General features: G+C 61.2%; 1 protein-coding gene across 2 annotated transcripts; it reads left to right on the forward strand.

The window, feature by feature from the left end:
- The first annotated feature begins 471 nt into the window (after positions 1-471).
- Positions 472-11,105, forward strand: CHMP6 (charged multivesicular body protein 6). Of its 2 annotated transcripts, none has more exons than XM_032177350.1 (8): positions 472-744; positions 4,989-5,098; positions 5,192-5,279; positions 5,844-5,930; positions 7,534-7,599; positions 7,788-7,868; positions 9,073-9,127; positions 10,068-11,105. In XM_032177350.1, the coding sequence occupies exons 1-8, from the start codon at positions 643-645 to the stop codon at positions 10,121-10,123; spliced, it is 645 nt and encodes a 214-aa protein (XP_032033241.1). In that variant the 5' UTR covers positions 472-642; the 3' UTR covers positions 10,124-11,105. The 2 variants fall into 2 exon arrangements, with proteins under 2 accessions (XP_032033241.1, XP_032033243.1); XM_032177352.2 differs by lacking the exon at positions 472-744 and adding an exon at positions 2,244-2,384.
- The last annotated feature ends 748 nt before the right edge of the window (positions 11,106-11,853 follow it).

Below are 11,853 nucleotides of genomic sequence, written 5' to 3' on the forward strand. Positions count from 1 at the left end.
ATTTGGGGACTGTTTGCATCATCCCTAGGGTAGGAATGCCTGGCTGAGCTTCCTGCCAATGGGAAACGGGGTGCCGGGCCCCACTTTGCAGTGCATTCGCTGTGGCCTCTGGTTGGGTGAAAGAAAGGGCTGGGTGAGGCTGGTGCCGGGGTGCCCAAGCGGCTGCTGCCCTTCAGAGCAGAACAGCAAAGACACCCCAGGACTGCGGACTGGGGGTTCCTGCTCCACGAACTGGGCATTCACAGCAATCAGATGGCTGGCAGGAGCAGCTCCTCCCAGACCTCGGGTCAGCTGAGAGGCAGAGAATGTTCGTGGCCACCCTCACAGGAGCTGCTGTTTGTGGTCCCTACAGGGCTGACATTGCTGGAAATCAAACACAATGTTCAGTCCCGCACGTCACCTGATCACAGGGTCAGCTGAGCGCACAGCTTTGCCCGTGTCCTCACTTGAGATGCAGAATGCTGACAGGACGGCACCCTTGACCCAGAGTGGAGGCAGCGCCCGGAACCCCGCAGAGCTCACGATCTGCTCCTGCCAGGGTGCCCCGAGGCTCCCTTGCCAGTGGGAGTGGTGGTGGCTGAGGTTGCTGATGCTCCTGAGTTTGAAAACCCTCTACGAGCCCACCTATGAGACCCTCGCGAGATGTTCCCGTCCTCCCCAAGCCAGCACAGCCTCCTCCTGTTGCCAGGAGGCCTACAGTTAGCATCAGATCTTCGGATCCGGGACAGCGTGACACACGAGACGGTAGCTCACGCTGGGGCTCGCGAATTTTTTCTGTAAGAGAACAAACAGCACCCAGGCGCGGTGGCTCACGCTTGTAATCCCAGCACTTTGGGAGGCCGAGGCGGGCGGATTACCTGAGGTCAGGAGTTTGTGATCAGCCTGGTCAACATGGTGAAACTCCATTTCTACCAAAAATACAAAAAAAAAAAAAAAAAATTAGCTGGGCATGGTGGCAGGTGCCTGTAATCCCAGCTACTCGGGAGGCTGAGGCAGGAGAATTGCTTGAACCCGGACACAGAGGTTGCAGTGAGCTGAGATCTCACCACTGCACTACAGCCTCGGTGACAAAGTGAGACTCTGTCTCAAGAAAAAAAAAAAAAAAAAAAATCAAACAGTAAATATCAGGCTCCGAGAGCCACATACGGCCTTTGGCCACCTGGCTCTTGCTCTTCTCCTTCTCCCTCCTCCGTTCGTCCTCCTTTTTGGTGTTATTCTGTGTGTGTGTGTGTGTGTGTGTGTGTGTGTGTGTGTGTGTGTGTTTTACAATCCTTAAGAAATGTAAAATCCACTCTTAACTCAAAGGCTGTACAAAAAAAATAGATTCCAGGCCAGATGTGGCCCGCAGGCTGTAGTTTGGCAAACCCTGGCTTACATGCTACAAGAATTCAGAGATATTTCAGATAGATATTGTGGAGAACCTGGGGAGAACCTGCAGGAGTGGATTTGGGGGGTTGGACCGGGAACGCCGAATCGGAACACTAGAGGGGGCTGAAGTCCCTGATCTGAGGGCCTTGCTAGCTCTGCTGGGTCTGCACTTTAAAGTGCAAAACGGGCTGGGCACGGTGGCTCACGCCTGTAATCCCAGCACTTTGGGAGGCCGAGGTGGGTGGATCACAAGGTCAAGAGTTCAAGACCAGCCTGGCCAATATGGTGAAACCTCGTCTCAACTAACAAAAATTAGCCGGGCGTGGCAGCAGGCACCTGTAGTCCCAGCTACTCAGGAGGCTGAGGCAGGAAAATCACTTGAACCCGGGATGCAGAGTTTGTAGTGAGCCGAGATCGCGCCCCTGCACTCTACCCTGGGCAACAGAGCAGGACTCCATCTCAAAAAAAAAAAAAAAAAAAAAAAAAAGTGCAAAACGTTGGATATCACATCACTAAATGCAGCATTTTGTGTTCAGAGCCAGCGGGACAGTGATTCCTGCACAAGATTCCTGAAAGCCTGAGGAGACTGAATTAGGTTAATCTGAAAGGATCCCATCTAATTAGGAGATAAGAAATTTTCGCCTTCACCTGCACAGGAAGGGTGCACAGAAACACGTCATTTAGAACATCCCGGGCCCTAACATCCAGGTATCCGTGCCACTTCTCTGTACCGGTCCAAGGAGGCCGCGGTGTTCGCGACGGTCGCCGAGACCGGCGGGCTGTGGTTTCGAACCCGCGGCAACGGCGCGCGGCCGGAGGAGGCGCTCGGGCTTCGCGTTCCGCGGCGCCTGGTCCAGCGCGGCCGCCGTAGCGGGAGGACCCGAGCTACGGTGGCCGCGGGGCGGCGGTGGCTATTGGACTCGGTGGGTCCCGGGCCAGGGGCGGGCGCCGCCATGGGCAACCTGTTCGGCCGCAAGAAGCAGAGCCGCGTCACGGAGCAGGACAAGGCCATCCTGGTGAGGGCCCGGGCCCGGGGCCGGGGCGGGCGGCGGGGCCAGGGCGGGCGGCGGGGCCGGAAGAGCCCCGCGCCCTCGGTCCCCCGCGTTCGGGTGGGGAAACTGAGGCGCAGCGCGCTGCCGGGCCACTCGGCCTCTCCGCCCTGCGCCCCTCTTCGCCCGCGGGGCCTCGGGCCGGGGTCTTCTGCGCGGTGCCCTGGCTGCCGACTTCCCCCGGGCCCGTGCGTCCGCCTCTGCGAGCCCCGCCGGGGTGGGCGCGGCTGGTGACTGCGGGATTCGACGCCGGCGTTCGGGGCTTGGCCACAGCCTGGCGGCCTGTCCGTGGGGTCCGCGCGGCGTTGGGCTTTCCCTGGCTCTGAGCCCACGGGAGCAGGTCCCGGCCCCGGGGGTCCCGGCTCTCCCGGAGTCGCTGCCCCCGCCCCGGTCCCGCGGCTCATTTGCCTCCTGGTGCCCTGGGCCGGAGCCCCCGCGGTGCTGCCGGCTTCGCGAGGCAGTGCGGGGCCATCCCCTCTCCCTCACCCCATCCAGGCCGGGACTGGAAGGAAATCTGCCCTGGTCTGAGGAGCGGCCGCCGGGTGCGCCGAACGCCGGCCGGGGTCCTGCCGGGTTTCTGCAGCGCCTGGGTGCAGGACCACCGTGTTTGGCGCGTTTGTTTGCGGCGACTCCAGACTGACCCCCCGGGGCACAGGCGGGCCGGTGGTGGTGCCTGTTCCCATGTGAAAGTTAGCTTCTGTAGGAGGAGGAATCGCCTGGCATGTCAGGGACACGGCGGGCTAAGAATAGTCCATTTTCGTAACGAGATAAACGTGTCACGAAAGAGACCCCGAAATGGGAGCAGGGCTAGCTTTTTCGGATGCTTTCTTTTCTAAATTTTGTGCAACAGAAATAGGTTAATTTTATACTAAAAGAGAAGTGAATGCAAATGAAAGAGGGGATCTTATGTTGGCATCTGAGTCCATAAGCTGTGAAAAGAAACAACGGGCACATTTGTCCCTAGAGAAGATGGGCACAGCGCTGGGCACCGTCCCGAGCTGCCTGCAAGACAGCTGGGCCCAGCCTCCATCGTCCACTGTCCACCTACCCTGGCAGCCCCAAGGCACTCCCTCCCCTCTCTTTAAGGACTGAGTTCTGGTTTCTCTTCAAGCAAAGCTTTCCACTTGCCAAGGGTCACTGTGGGCCCTCGGCTGTGCAGACCCGTGTTCCCGGCTGCCGTAGGTCTCCCCGGGATTTCGGGTGCTTGGGAACAGCAACCTTAGCACACAGTAGCTCAAATGATTGCTTTTTTTTTCTGTTTTTCTAGGCTAATAGGTGTTCCCCACGTGGCCTGTGACCCTCTACTGAGACCTTGTTTTACAGGGGGGGCAGCCTGGCCACACCTGCCTGCCTTTGGCCCCTGGGTCTCCCCAGCAGTGGGGCTGGGCAGGGGGCACCTTTCACTGTAGCAACGAGAGGACCCACAGGCCTTGGCACTGCGAAGGGGTGACTCCGTGGGTGGAGGGAGCCGAGAATGAGCCCCCTCAGGTAGAGGGAGCACTCGCTTCCGATGCGGAGCCTTCCCACAGGCCCTGACTGAGCCAATTCCCTTCAGCCTCCTGCCTTAAGGCCATAATCCCTGTGCCTGCATGGGCTCAGCATTGTCTGAAGTGATGACATTTGCAAAATGTAAGGGCCTGATAGGGCAGGACTGGCTGAAGTTCCTCAGTGGCCGAGTGCCCTCTCTGGGGCGGCGCACAGATGAGAGGCGGTCAGCGGGCCGCTGGGCCAAGTGCGTGTCCCTGCAGCTGGATGGTTGGCAAAGGGGCAGGGAAGCCACAGGCACCTCATACAGCTGAAGCCCAAGGAGAGAAGCCGGGGGGATGTCTGAGCCCCGTCGTGGAGGTGTGGCTGGTGGCACTTGGGTACTTGCCACCTGCATGTTCTCAAGTCCGAACTTTTTTTGTTGTTGTTGTTGTTGAGACGGAGTCTCGCTCTGTCACCCAGGCTGGAGCGCAGCGGCGCAATCTCGGCTCACTGTAAGCTCCGCCTCCCGGGTTCATGCCATTCTCCTGCCTCAGCCTCCCGAGTAGCTGGGGCTACAGGCGCCGCCACCACGCCCAGCTAATCTGTTTTTGTATTTTTAGTAGAGACGGGGTTTCACCGTGTTAGCCAGGATAGTCTAGATCTCCTGACCTCGTGATCCGCCCGCCTGGGCCTCCCAAAGTGCTGGGATTACAGGCGTGAGCCACCGCGCCCGGCTGAGTCCAAACCTTTGAGGTCCTGGCAGCTGCTCCCTGACCTGAGCCCAGAGCGCTCGTACCACTGGCAGGCAGCCTCGAGGGTGGACCCGCAGCAATGCCGTGGTGGTCCTCCCCATCCCTGTGATGGGCTGTGGGGTCCGGGTGACCCTCTGGTGGGGCCGCCCCTCACGTGGCAGGATGTGGAGCAGTGTCCCTGGCTTCCACCCCCCAGATGTGTCCAGACAGCTCCACCCGTCCCCTGGGAGAAAACCCTGCCCCATGAAGGACACTCGTGGAGGGCCGCCTGGCCTCCATGTCTGGCGTGCAGTAGCGCGGCCAGGGCCCCCAGCATGGGCTCAGTGACATCAGGCCCTCTCTCTCTTGGCAGCAACTGAAGCAGCAACGGGACAAGCTGAGGCAGTACCAGAAGAGGATCACCCAGCAGCTGGAGCGCGAGCGGGCCCTGGCCCGGCAGCTGCTGCGGGACGGAAGGAAGGAGTGAGTGGGCCTGGGCAATGTGGGCACCCTGTCGGCGGGGGTGGGGGGCCCGGGCAGGGCCACAGCAGGTCACTCTTGGGCTTCCCTCTGCAGACGGGCCAAGCTGCTGCTCAAGAAGAAGCGATACCAGGAGCAGCTCCTGGACAGGACGGAGAACCAGATCAGCAGCCTGGAGGCCATGGTAGGCTGCTGGGTGCTTCGCCCTGGGGTGTAGGTGCAGCTGAAGGCAGCTCCGCCCGGCTGCGTGGACATCAGAATTTCTCCTGAGAGCTGAAAGCTCCTCCTCTCAGATGCCTGGAGCTGAAGCTGACCTGAAGAGGGGCGGGCCTGGAATCCCGGGGAGTCTGCCAGGAAGCTAATGGTCTTAAGGGGTTGGGGGCAGGTTGGCTCTCGCAGGACTGAGGTGGGGAAGACTGGGCCACCCCTGGGTGGTGTGGGTAGGTCAGGGGTCTGCGTGGGGACTGAGTGTCCCTGGTGTTAGGGACCCGAGTGGCGTGGTTCTGCTCTTTGGTAACCAGAGCTACTAATAAGCAACCAGCGGTCCCAAGCGTCTCCCCGGCACCTTCTCAGCCCTGCGCGTCCCCACCTGGCAGTGGGAGAGGACAGGGAGGAGCAGGTGTCAAGAGTCGCCCTCACATCCAGCAGCACCCGCCCAGCAGCGGTGTCATCCTGAACCCTGCCCCTGGGCTGGGAGGAGGGCACGCCGGACCCGCAGCACCTGCGTCTGCTCTGGTTTCCTTTTCAGGTTCAGAGTATTGAGTTCACCCAGATCGAAATGAAGGTGATGGAGGGGCTGCAGTTTGGAAACGAGTGTCTTAACAAGATGCACCAGGTAGGTGTCTGCAGGGCCAGGGGCGTGGAGGCGTGGGGAGCCCAGTGGGGCTGGAGCTGGGGCTAGGGCGGGGGGCTTGTCCCATGGTGTTCGTGTCAGACACAGGGCAAGAGGCTGGCAGGGGAGATGTGTTGGGTGCTGCCAGGCAGGCAGGGAGGCAGTGACCTGAGGGTGGGGTGCAGCACAGGCTGGGAACTGTGGGAACTGGGCCCTCAGGTGCCGAAGTGACATAGAAGGGAAGTCTGAGGGTGGGGAGGGGGCCTTCAGACTAATCACAGAAGGCTTCCTGGAGGTGGTGGGGCGTGGTGGCTCACACCTGTAATCACTTTTGGAGGCTGAGGCAGGCAGATCACCTGAGGTCAGGAGTTCAGACCAGCCTGGCCAACGTGGTGAAACCCTGTCTCTACTAACAAAACAAAAATGAGCCAGGTGTGGTGGCAGCCGCCTGTAAACCCAGCTACTCAAGAGGCTGAGGCAGGAGAATCGCTTGAACTGGGAGGCAGAGGTTGCAGTGAGCTGAGATTGCACCATTGCACTCCAGCCTGGGCGATAAGAGCAAAACTCCGTCTCAGAAAAAAAAAAAAAAAAAAAAAAAAGAAGGCTTCCTGGAGGAGGTGAATACCGGCCTCGTCTCAGGCCGGGCATGGCTGTGAAGCCCAGCGTGGCCATACCACGTTCCCCCACCAACCCCATCACACTCCTGATGGGAGGGGGGGGGGCAGTGGGTGGGGCTAGTTGGAGAGCCGGGGACTCACCTGGCGGGAGGTCTGGCTGTGCCACTTTTCCAAGTGTTTGGTGAGTACTGGTGGTGTGTGCCGGTCAAGCACAAGTGGCCCTTTGACCTTGCCACTCAAAAGAAATCAAGTCACTTGCCCAGAATGTTCCACCTTTTGTTTATTTTTACCAGTGGCTGTGAGAGCTGACTCAGGTGTGAGAAGGGGCAGCGGGTGTCAGAGCAGTGCAGTCTCGGCCTCTGAAAAGACTCATCAAACGGCTCCTGTGGCCTCAGGACGGGGCCGTGCCTGGGACACACGTGGCCTGGCTTCATTTAAACAGGGACAGGAGCTGGGTATGGTGGCACGCATCTATAGTCCCAGCTACTTGGACCGATTGCTTGAGCCCAGCCTGGGCAACACAGCCAGACCTTGTCTTTAAAAATAAATAAATAAAAATTGGCTGGGCGCGGTGGCTCACGCTTGTAATCCCAGCACTTTGGGAGGCCGAGGTGGGCGGATCATGAGGTCAGGAGATCGAGACCACGGTGAAACCCCATCTTTACTAAAAATATAAAAAATTAGCCAGGCGTGGTGGCAGGCGTCTGTAATCCCAGCTACTCGGAGAGGCTGAGGCAGGAGAATGGCGTGAACCCGGGAGGTGGAGCTTGCAGTGAGCTGAGATCGCGCCACTGCACTCCAGCACTCCAGCCTGGGTGACAGAGCGAGACTCCGTCTCAAAAAATAAATAAATAAATAAAAATAAAAAATAAATAAGTAAAAATAAACAGAGGGCTGAGGCTGTGGCCCTGAGAGCCCAGGAGGCCTCTGTCGGGGTCTACCATTGGGCCTCACCGACAGGCGTCAACACCCGTCACCCCCATCCGCAGGTGATGTCCATTGAAGAGGTGGAGAGGATCCTGGACGAGACACAGGAGGCCGTGGAGTACCAGCGGGTAGGTGGCACCCCGACCAGCCTGCCCCCAACTGTGGGAACCCACAAGGCCACCCTCGAGGGCCAAACTGTCCCACATCCTACAGTGGCCGCCTTCTCTCAAGGGGACGAGACCCAGCCACAGGCCGTCTCCTTCCTCCCTGAGGGGCCGCCTCCTCGCTGCTCTTACCACCGCCTGTCCTTTTGCAGCAAATAGATGAGCTTCTAGCAGGAAGCTTCACTCAGGAGGATGAAGACGCCATCCTGGAGGAGCTGAGCGCCATCACTCAGGTAACGGCCCCCCAGGACCGAGCCGTCACTCGGGCGATGGGACCCCCAGGACCGAGCCGTCACTCGGGCGATGGGACCCCCAGAGCTCAGACCCCCAGGAGGCCCTGCCCCTGGTGATCTCGTATCTGGTGTCCCTTAAGCAAATAGTCTGGGGTTTGTGACTGGTTGTGCTACCTGAGGTGACTCTGTTTCCAGGGTTGCTCACCCGACGGTCTGGTGCGGGCAGGCTGGCCCGTGCCCTGGATGCAGTGGGGATGCTGGGCCTTCCTGGCGCCGACGGTCTGGTGCGGGCAGGCTGGCCCGTGCCCTGGATGCAGTGGGGATGCTGGGCCTTCCTGGCGCCGACGGTCTGGTGCAATCAGGCTGGCCCCATGCCCTGGACAGAGCGGGGAGGCTGGGCCTTCCTGGCGCCTCGGCCCCTTTCTGTCCCCGGCTGTCATGGATGTGGTGCTTGATCCGTGGGCTGGCTTTCTCCAGCCGTGGCTGCTGACTCACGTCCTACACAGGCCCTCGCTGCGGGGGCCACGTCCTGGCCCCAGGCTCACATCCAGGCTGTGAGTCTGCGTTTGCTCCCCGACAAAGGGGTTGTCCTCTCTGTGGGCCCCTGCCTCAGTCTGCCAAATTCTCATGGTGCCCCCAGAGCCGGCCTCTGCCCCAGCCCTGCTGCCAGCTGCCCCGGCACCCTGGTGCTGTGCGGCCCGTGGTGCCTGCGCCCACTTGCTTGCTCAGTTACTTTCTCCTGAGGGTCCCAGTCCTTGGGGGCCTCCAGGGAAGGCCAGCTGAGAGGCGGAAGCACCTGTGCTGGCTTAGGCAGCCAAGCTCGCTGGGCCAGCATTGTACCACAGCCCACCCTGCAGTGGTGGACACCAGCGTGACCTGGGTGTCTGTGTCACCCACCCCTCGGTCCCTGAGAGCCAGGGTCTCTGGGGCACACACAGGACGTGGCCTCCTTACAGCCCCTCAGAGCCCCAGGGTCTGTCGGGAGGAGCCTCCGTGGTAGGGGCTGCGTCACCACCTAGGGGATTCTGTGGCACCCAGAAGCCGGGGCGGGTGCAGACTTGGGTCTTCTGAGCAGCACGTTCCTGTCCACTTTAACTCCAGCTGAGAGCGGCTGACTGACAGGATCCGTGTCCTCTCAGGGAGGCCCAGGCAGCCCGGGGCAGACCTGTCACCTGCTCACAGCCTTACCCTTTGCTTCTTGCAGGAACAAATAGAGCTGCCAGAGGTTCCCTCCGAGCCCCTTCCTGAGAAGGTCCCAGGTATTTCCATGTTTGGTTCTTCTGAATGGTTGGAATTCGCAGAAGAGCAGTGGACTCTAGAAGGGAACAAGACAGAATGCTCCCAGCCCTTCTCACTTGGCCTTCCCGGGCCGTGGACGAGCCCTGCTGTCTGGCTGTGTGGCTCGGGGGCACGCGTGCCTGGCCGTGGGGTTGGGCTTGGGTTTCCCAGGGGTTGGGTAACTGGGTAACCTCGTAAGAGAGCCATACCCCATCCAAAGAGGCACATTCAGAAATCAGAACTGGGGGAAAGGCTTCTTCAGCAGCACCAGCTCATTCCCAGGGTCTAGCCCAGGATTAGCCGTCAGCCAGGGATGGCTCTCCCCATGGCACCATTCAGCACAGGCTCCCCAACCTGCCTACTGGGAACCTGACTTTTTAGAACCGTCCATCCACGTTTGTTCTGTTCCTTTACCCATCTTTGGGGCTCTTCTCCTCTCTGGGTCCCGCTGGGAGGAGCTGTGCTTTCCTGGCCCACTGTCCCGTGTTCCCGGCCCTGTCTGTCAGCCCCTTTGGCTTCCTGTTTGTCACTTGCCTCCCCCAGAGCTGCCCTCTGTGAGGGCCAGGGTGCTGCTCTGACCAGGCTGGCTGCCTGTCTCCCTCGCGTGGCTTTGTGTAATCCTGGGTCTGAGGGCGGGCAGCCATGCGAGGGACACAGACAGTGCGGTGCCCCCAAAGGGTGGTGGGTTTGTGGTCCTGGTGCCCAGGTGGGAATCTTGATGTGCAGGGAACACGCTGGGCAGGTGTCCCCCAAGGGGTGGCTCCACACCCCGCACCAGTGGGCACCGGGGTGGTGGCCCCGCACTGCTGGGTCTGAAGTCCCCGGAACTGGCCCTTGCCACCCCTGTGGCCTCGTCCCTCTCTGGAGGTCTCTGCCTGTGGGTCTGTGGTGTGTCATAAACATCTCTTGTTTCCTCCACAGAAACCGTCCCTGTCAAGGCCAGGCCCAGGCAGGCGGAGCTGGTGGCAGCTTCGTAACGTGGCCTTCTCTTGCGGGACTTGCGGGGATGCCCCAGGGACCGTGGCCTACAGAGAGTTTGGGTCATGGCCAGCCCCTGACCGGGTTCCCTGGAGCCCAGCGCGCACGGTGCTGAGCAGAGCCGCAGCCACACAGGCGCACGTGCAGGAGGACTCCAGAGCGTCTCCTGGCGACCTCGAGCCTGAACGCACTCAGGCGCCACTGGCCTGCTCTCAGTCCGGATTAAACCCTCGGCCGAGCCCAGCTTCTGCCGGTTGTGGGCTCCCCTGGTGGCCGCGGCCCAGGCCCGACGCCTCTGGTGCTGTTCCCCTGCAGTCCCAGCCCCGCGTGGCTCGCGCTCATCTGTGAGGAAGACACCTCCAGACCTTGGGGTCCCTGTGCTTCCTCTTGCTCCTCACTGCTCCCGTTAGCTGGTGCAGGCTTCCGTTAAGGGGTCCCTCCCTTGGCCTGGCTTCCCGGCGCACCTCAGCTTCCCTGCTGGTGGGGGGATCCCCAGGAAACCAACATGTGCTGAACCTCTCCGTGCCTCTGCCTCCGCGCCCCAGACGCCCACCTCCCGTTTGAAGGTGGCAGGCCAGGGGCGTTCTTGCTGGATTGACGACTCCCAGAGCCCTGACTCCCGCCTTGCCACTCACGGCTCTGTCCACCAGGGCTCGGCCCTGCTGAGAAAGGACCTCCGATGCTCGGGAGACGCTGCTCCCGCAGGTGCAGCCCCGGAAGTTTGTCCGTGGGGGTCGCTGCGGCTGGGGCTCATGAAACTGTGAGACCAGGCACCCTCCTGCCCTGCGGGTCCCCGAGCCACCAGCAGCCAGGACCGGAGGCTGTGGGGCATGGCGTGACTTCTCGTGCACAGGGCTGGTTTGGTTATGAGACGATCTCGCTGGGACCGCCCCTGCCCGTGGAAAGCCACAAGGACAAAGGGAGCCGCCACCTCGACCCCCAGACAGGCCGGCCTGTATTAAAGTTGGCCCTGCACGCCCACTGCCTCGTGGACTTGGGTGCAGTGGGCACCTAGGCGTGGCTCCCTCTGTGGGAGTGTGGGTGGGTTGTGTGTGGCCCCTCCCCCACGGTGACCCTGACCAAAGCCTGGCCCCTTGACCAACACAGGGATGCTCACTGGAGGGCTCCTGCCCAGTCAGGCCAGGCCTGGGCTCTGCATGCATGAGATGGAAGCTCTGGGCCCTGACGGCCACCTTTGGGCAGCTGCCCTCCGTGAGGGCCAGGGTGCTGCTCCGACCAGGCTGGCTGCCTGTCTCCCTCGCGTGGCTTTGTGTAATCCTGGGTCTGAGGGCGGGCGGCCATGCGAGGGACACAGTGCGGTGCCCCCAAAGGGTGGTGGGTTTGTGGTCCTGGTGCCCAGGTGGGAATCTTGATGTGCAGGGAACACGCTGGGCAGGTGTCCCCCAAGGAGTGGCTCCACACCCCGCACCAGTGGGCACCGGGGTGGTGGCCCCGCACTGCTGGGTCTCAGGACTGAAGAAGCTGAAGACCTGGGTTTGCGGGAAAGTCTTATTTCTCCACCTGGTGGCAGCTCTCCTGTGGTGCGTGTGTCAGCTGGGGGTGAGGGGGTCTTTCAACCACCCTTGCAGGGATTCTGCAGAAAACTAGTTGGTTGGGGCTCCTCCTGTCTGCCCCCAGCACTGCCAGGCAGCCTGGAGGGTGTCTTATGATGAGGCTCCAGCCCCATGACCTGCTCCCTGCAGCAGTGCGTCCCAGGCCTGTGGAGCAC

The sequence above is a fragment of the Hylobates moloch genome, unplaced genomic scaffold (assembly GCF_009828535.3).
Source record: "Hylobates moloch isolate HMO894 unplaced genomic scaffold, HMol_V3 SCAFFOLD_15, whole genome shotgun sequence".
NCBI classification, from domain to species: Eukaryota; Metazoa; Chordata; class Mammalia; order Primates; family Hylobatidae; genus Hylobates; species Hylobates moloch.

Bases quoted from the DNA above. Each gene is read 5' to 3' on its own strand.
- CHMP6 (XM_032177350.1), top strand. From the start codon at position 643: ATGTTCCCGTCCTCCCCAAGCCAGCACAGCCTCCTCCTGTTGCCAGGA. The intron at 5,099-5,191 runs GTGAGTGGGCCT...TTCCCTCTGCAG, and splicing joins CTGCGGGACGGAAGGAAGGA to ACGGGCCAAGCTGCTGCTCA. The intron at 9,128-10,067 runs GTATTTCCATGT...TTTCCTCCACAG, and splicing joins CCTTCCTGAGAAGGTCCCAG to AAACCGTCCCTGTCAAGGCC.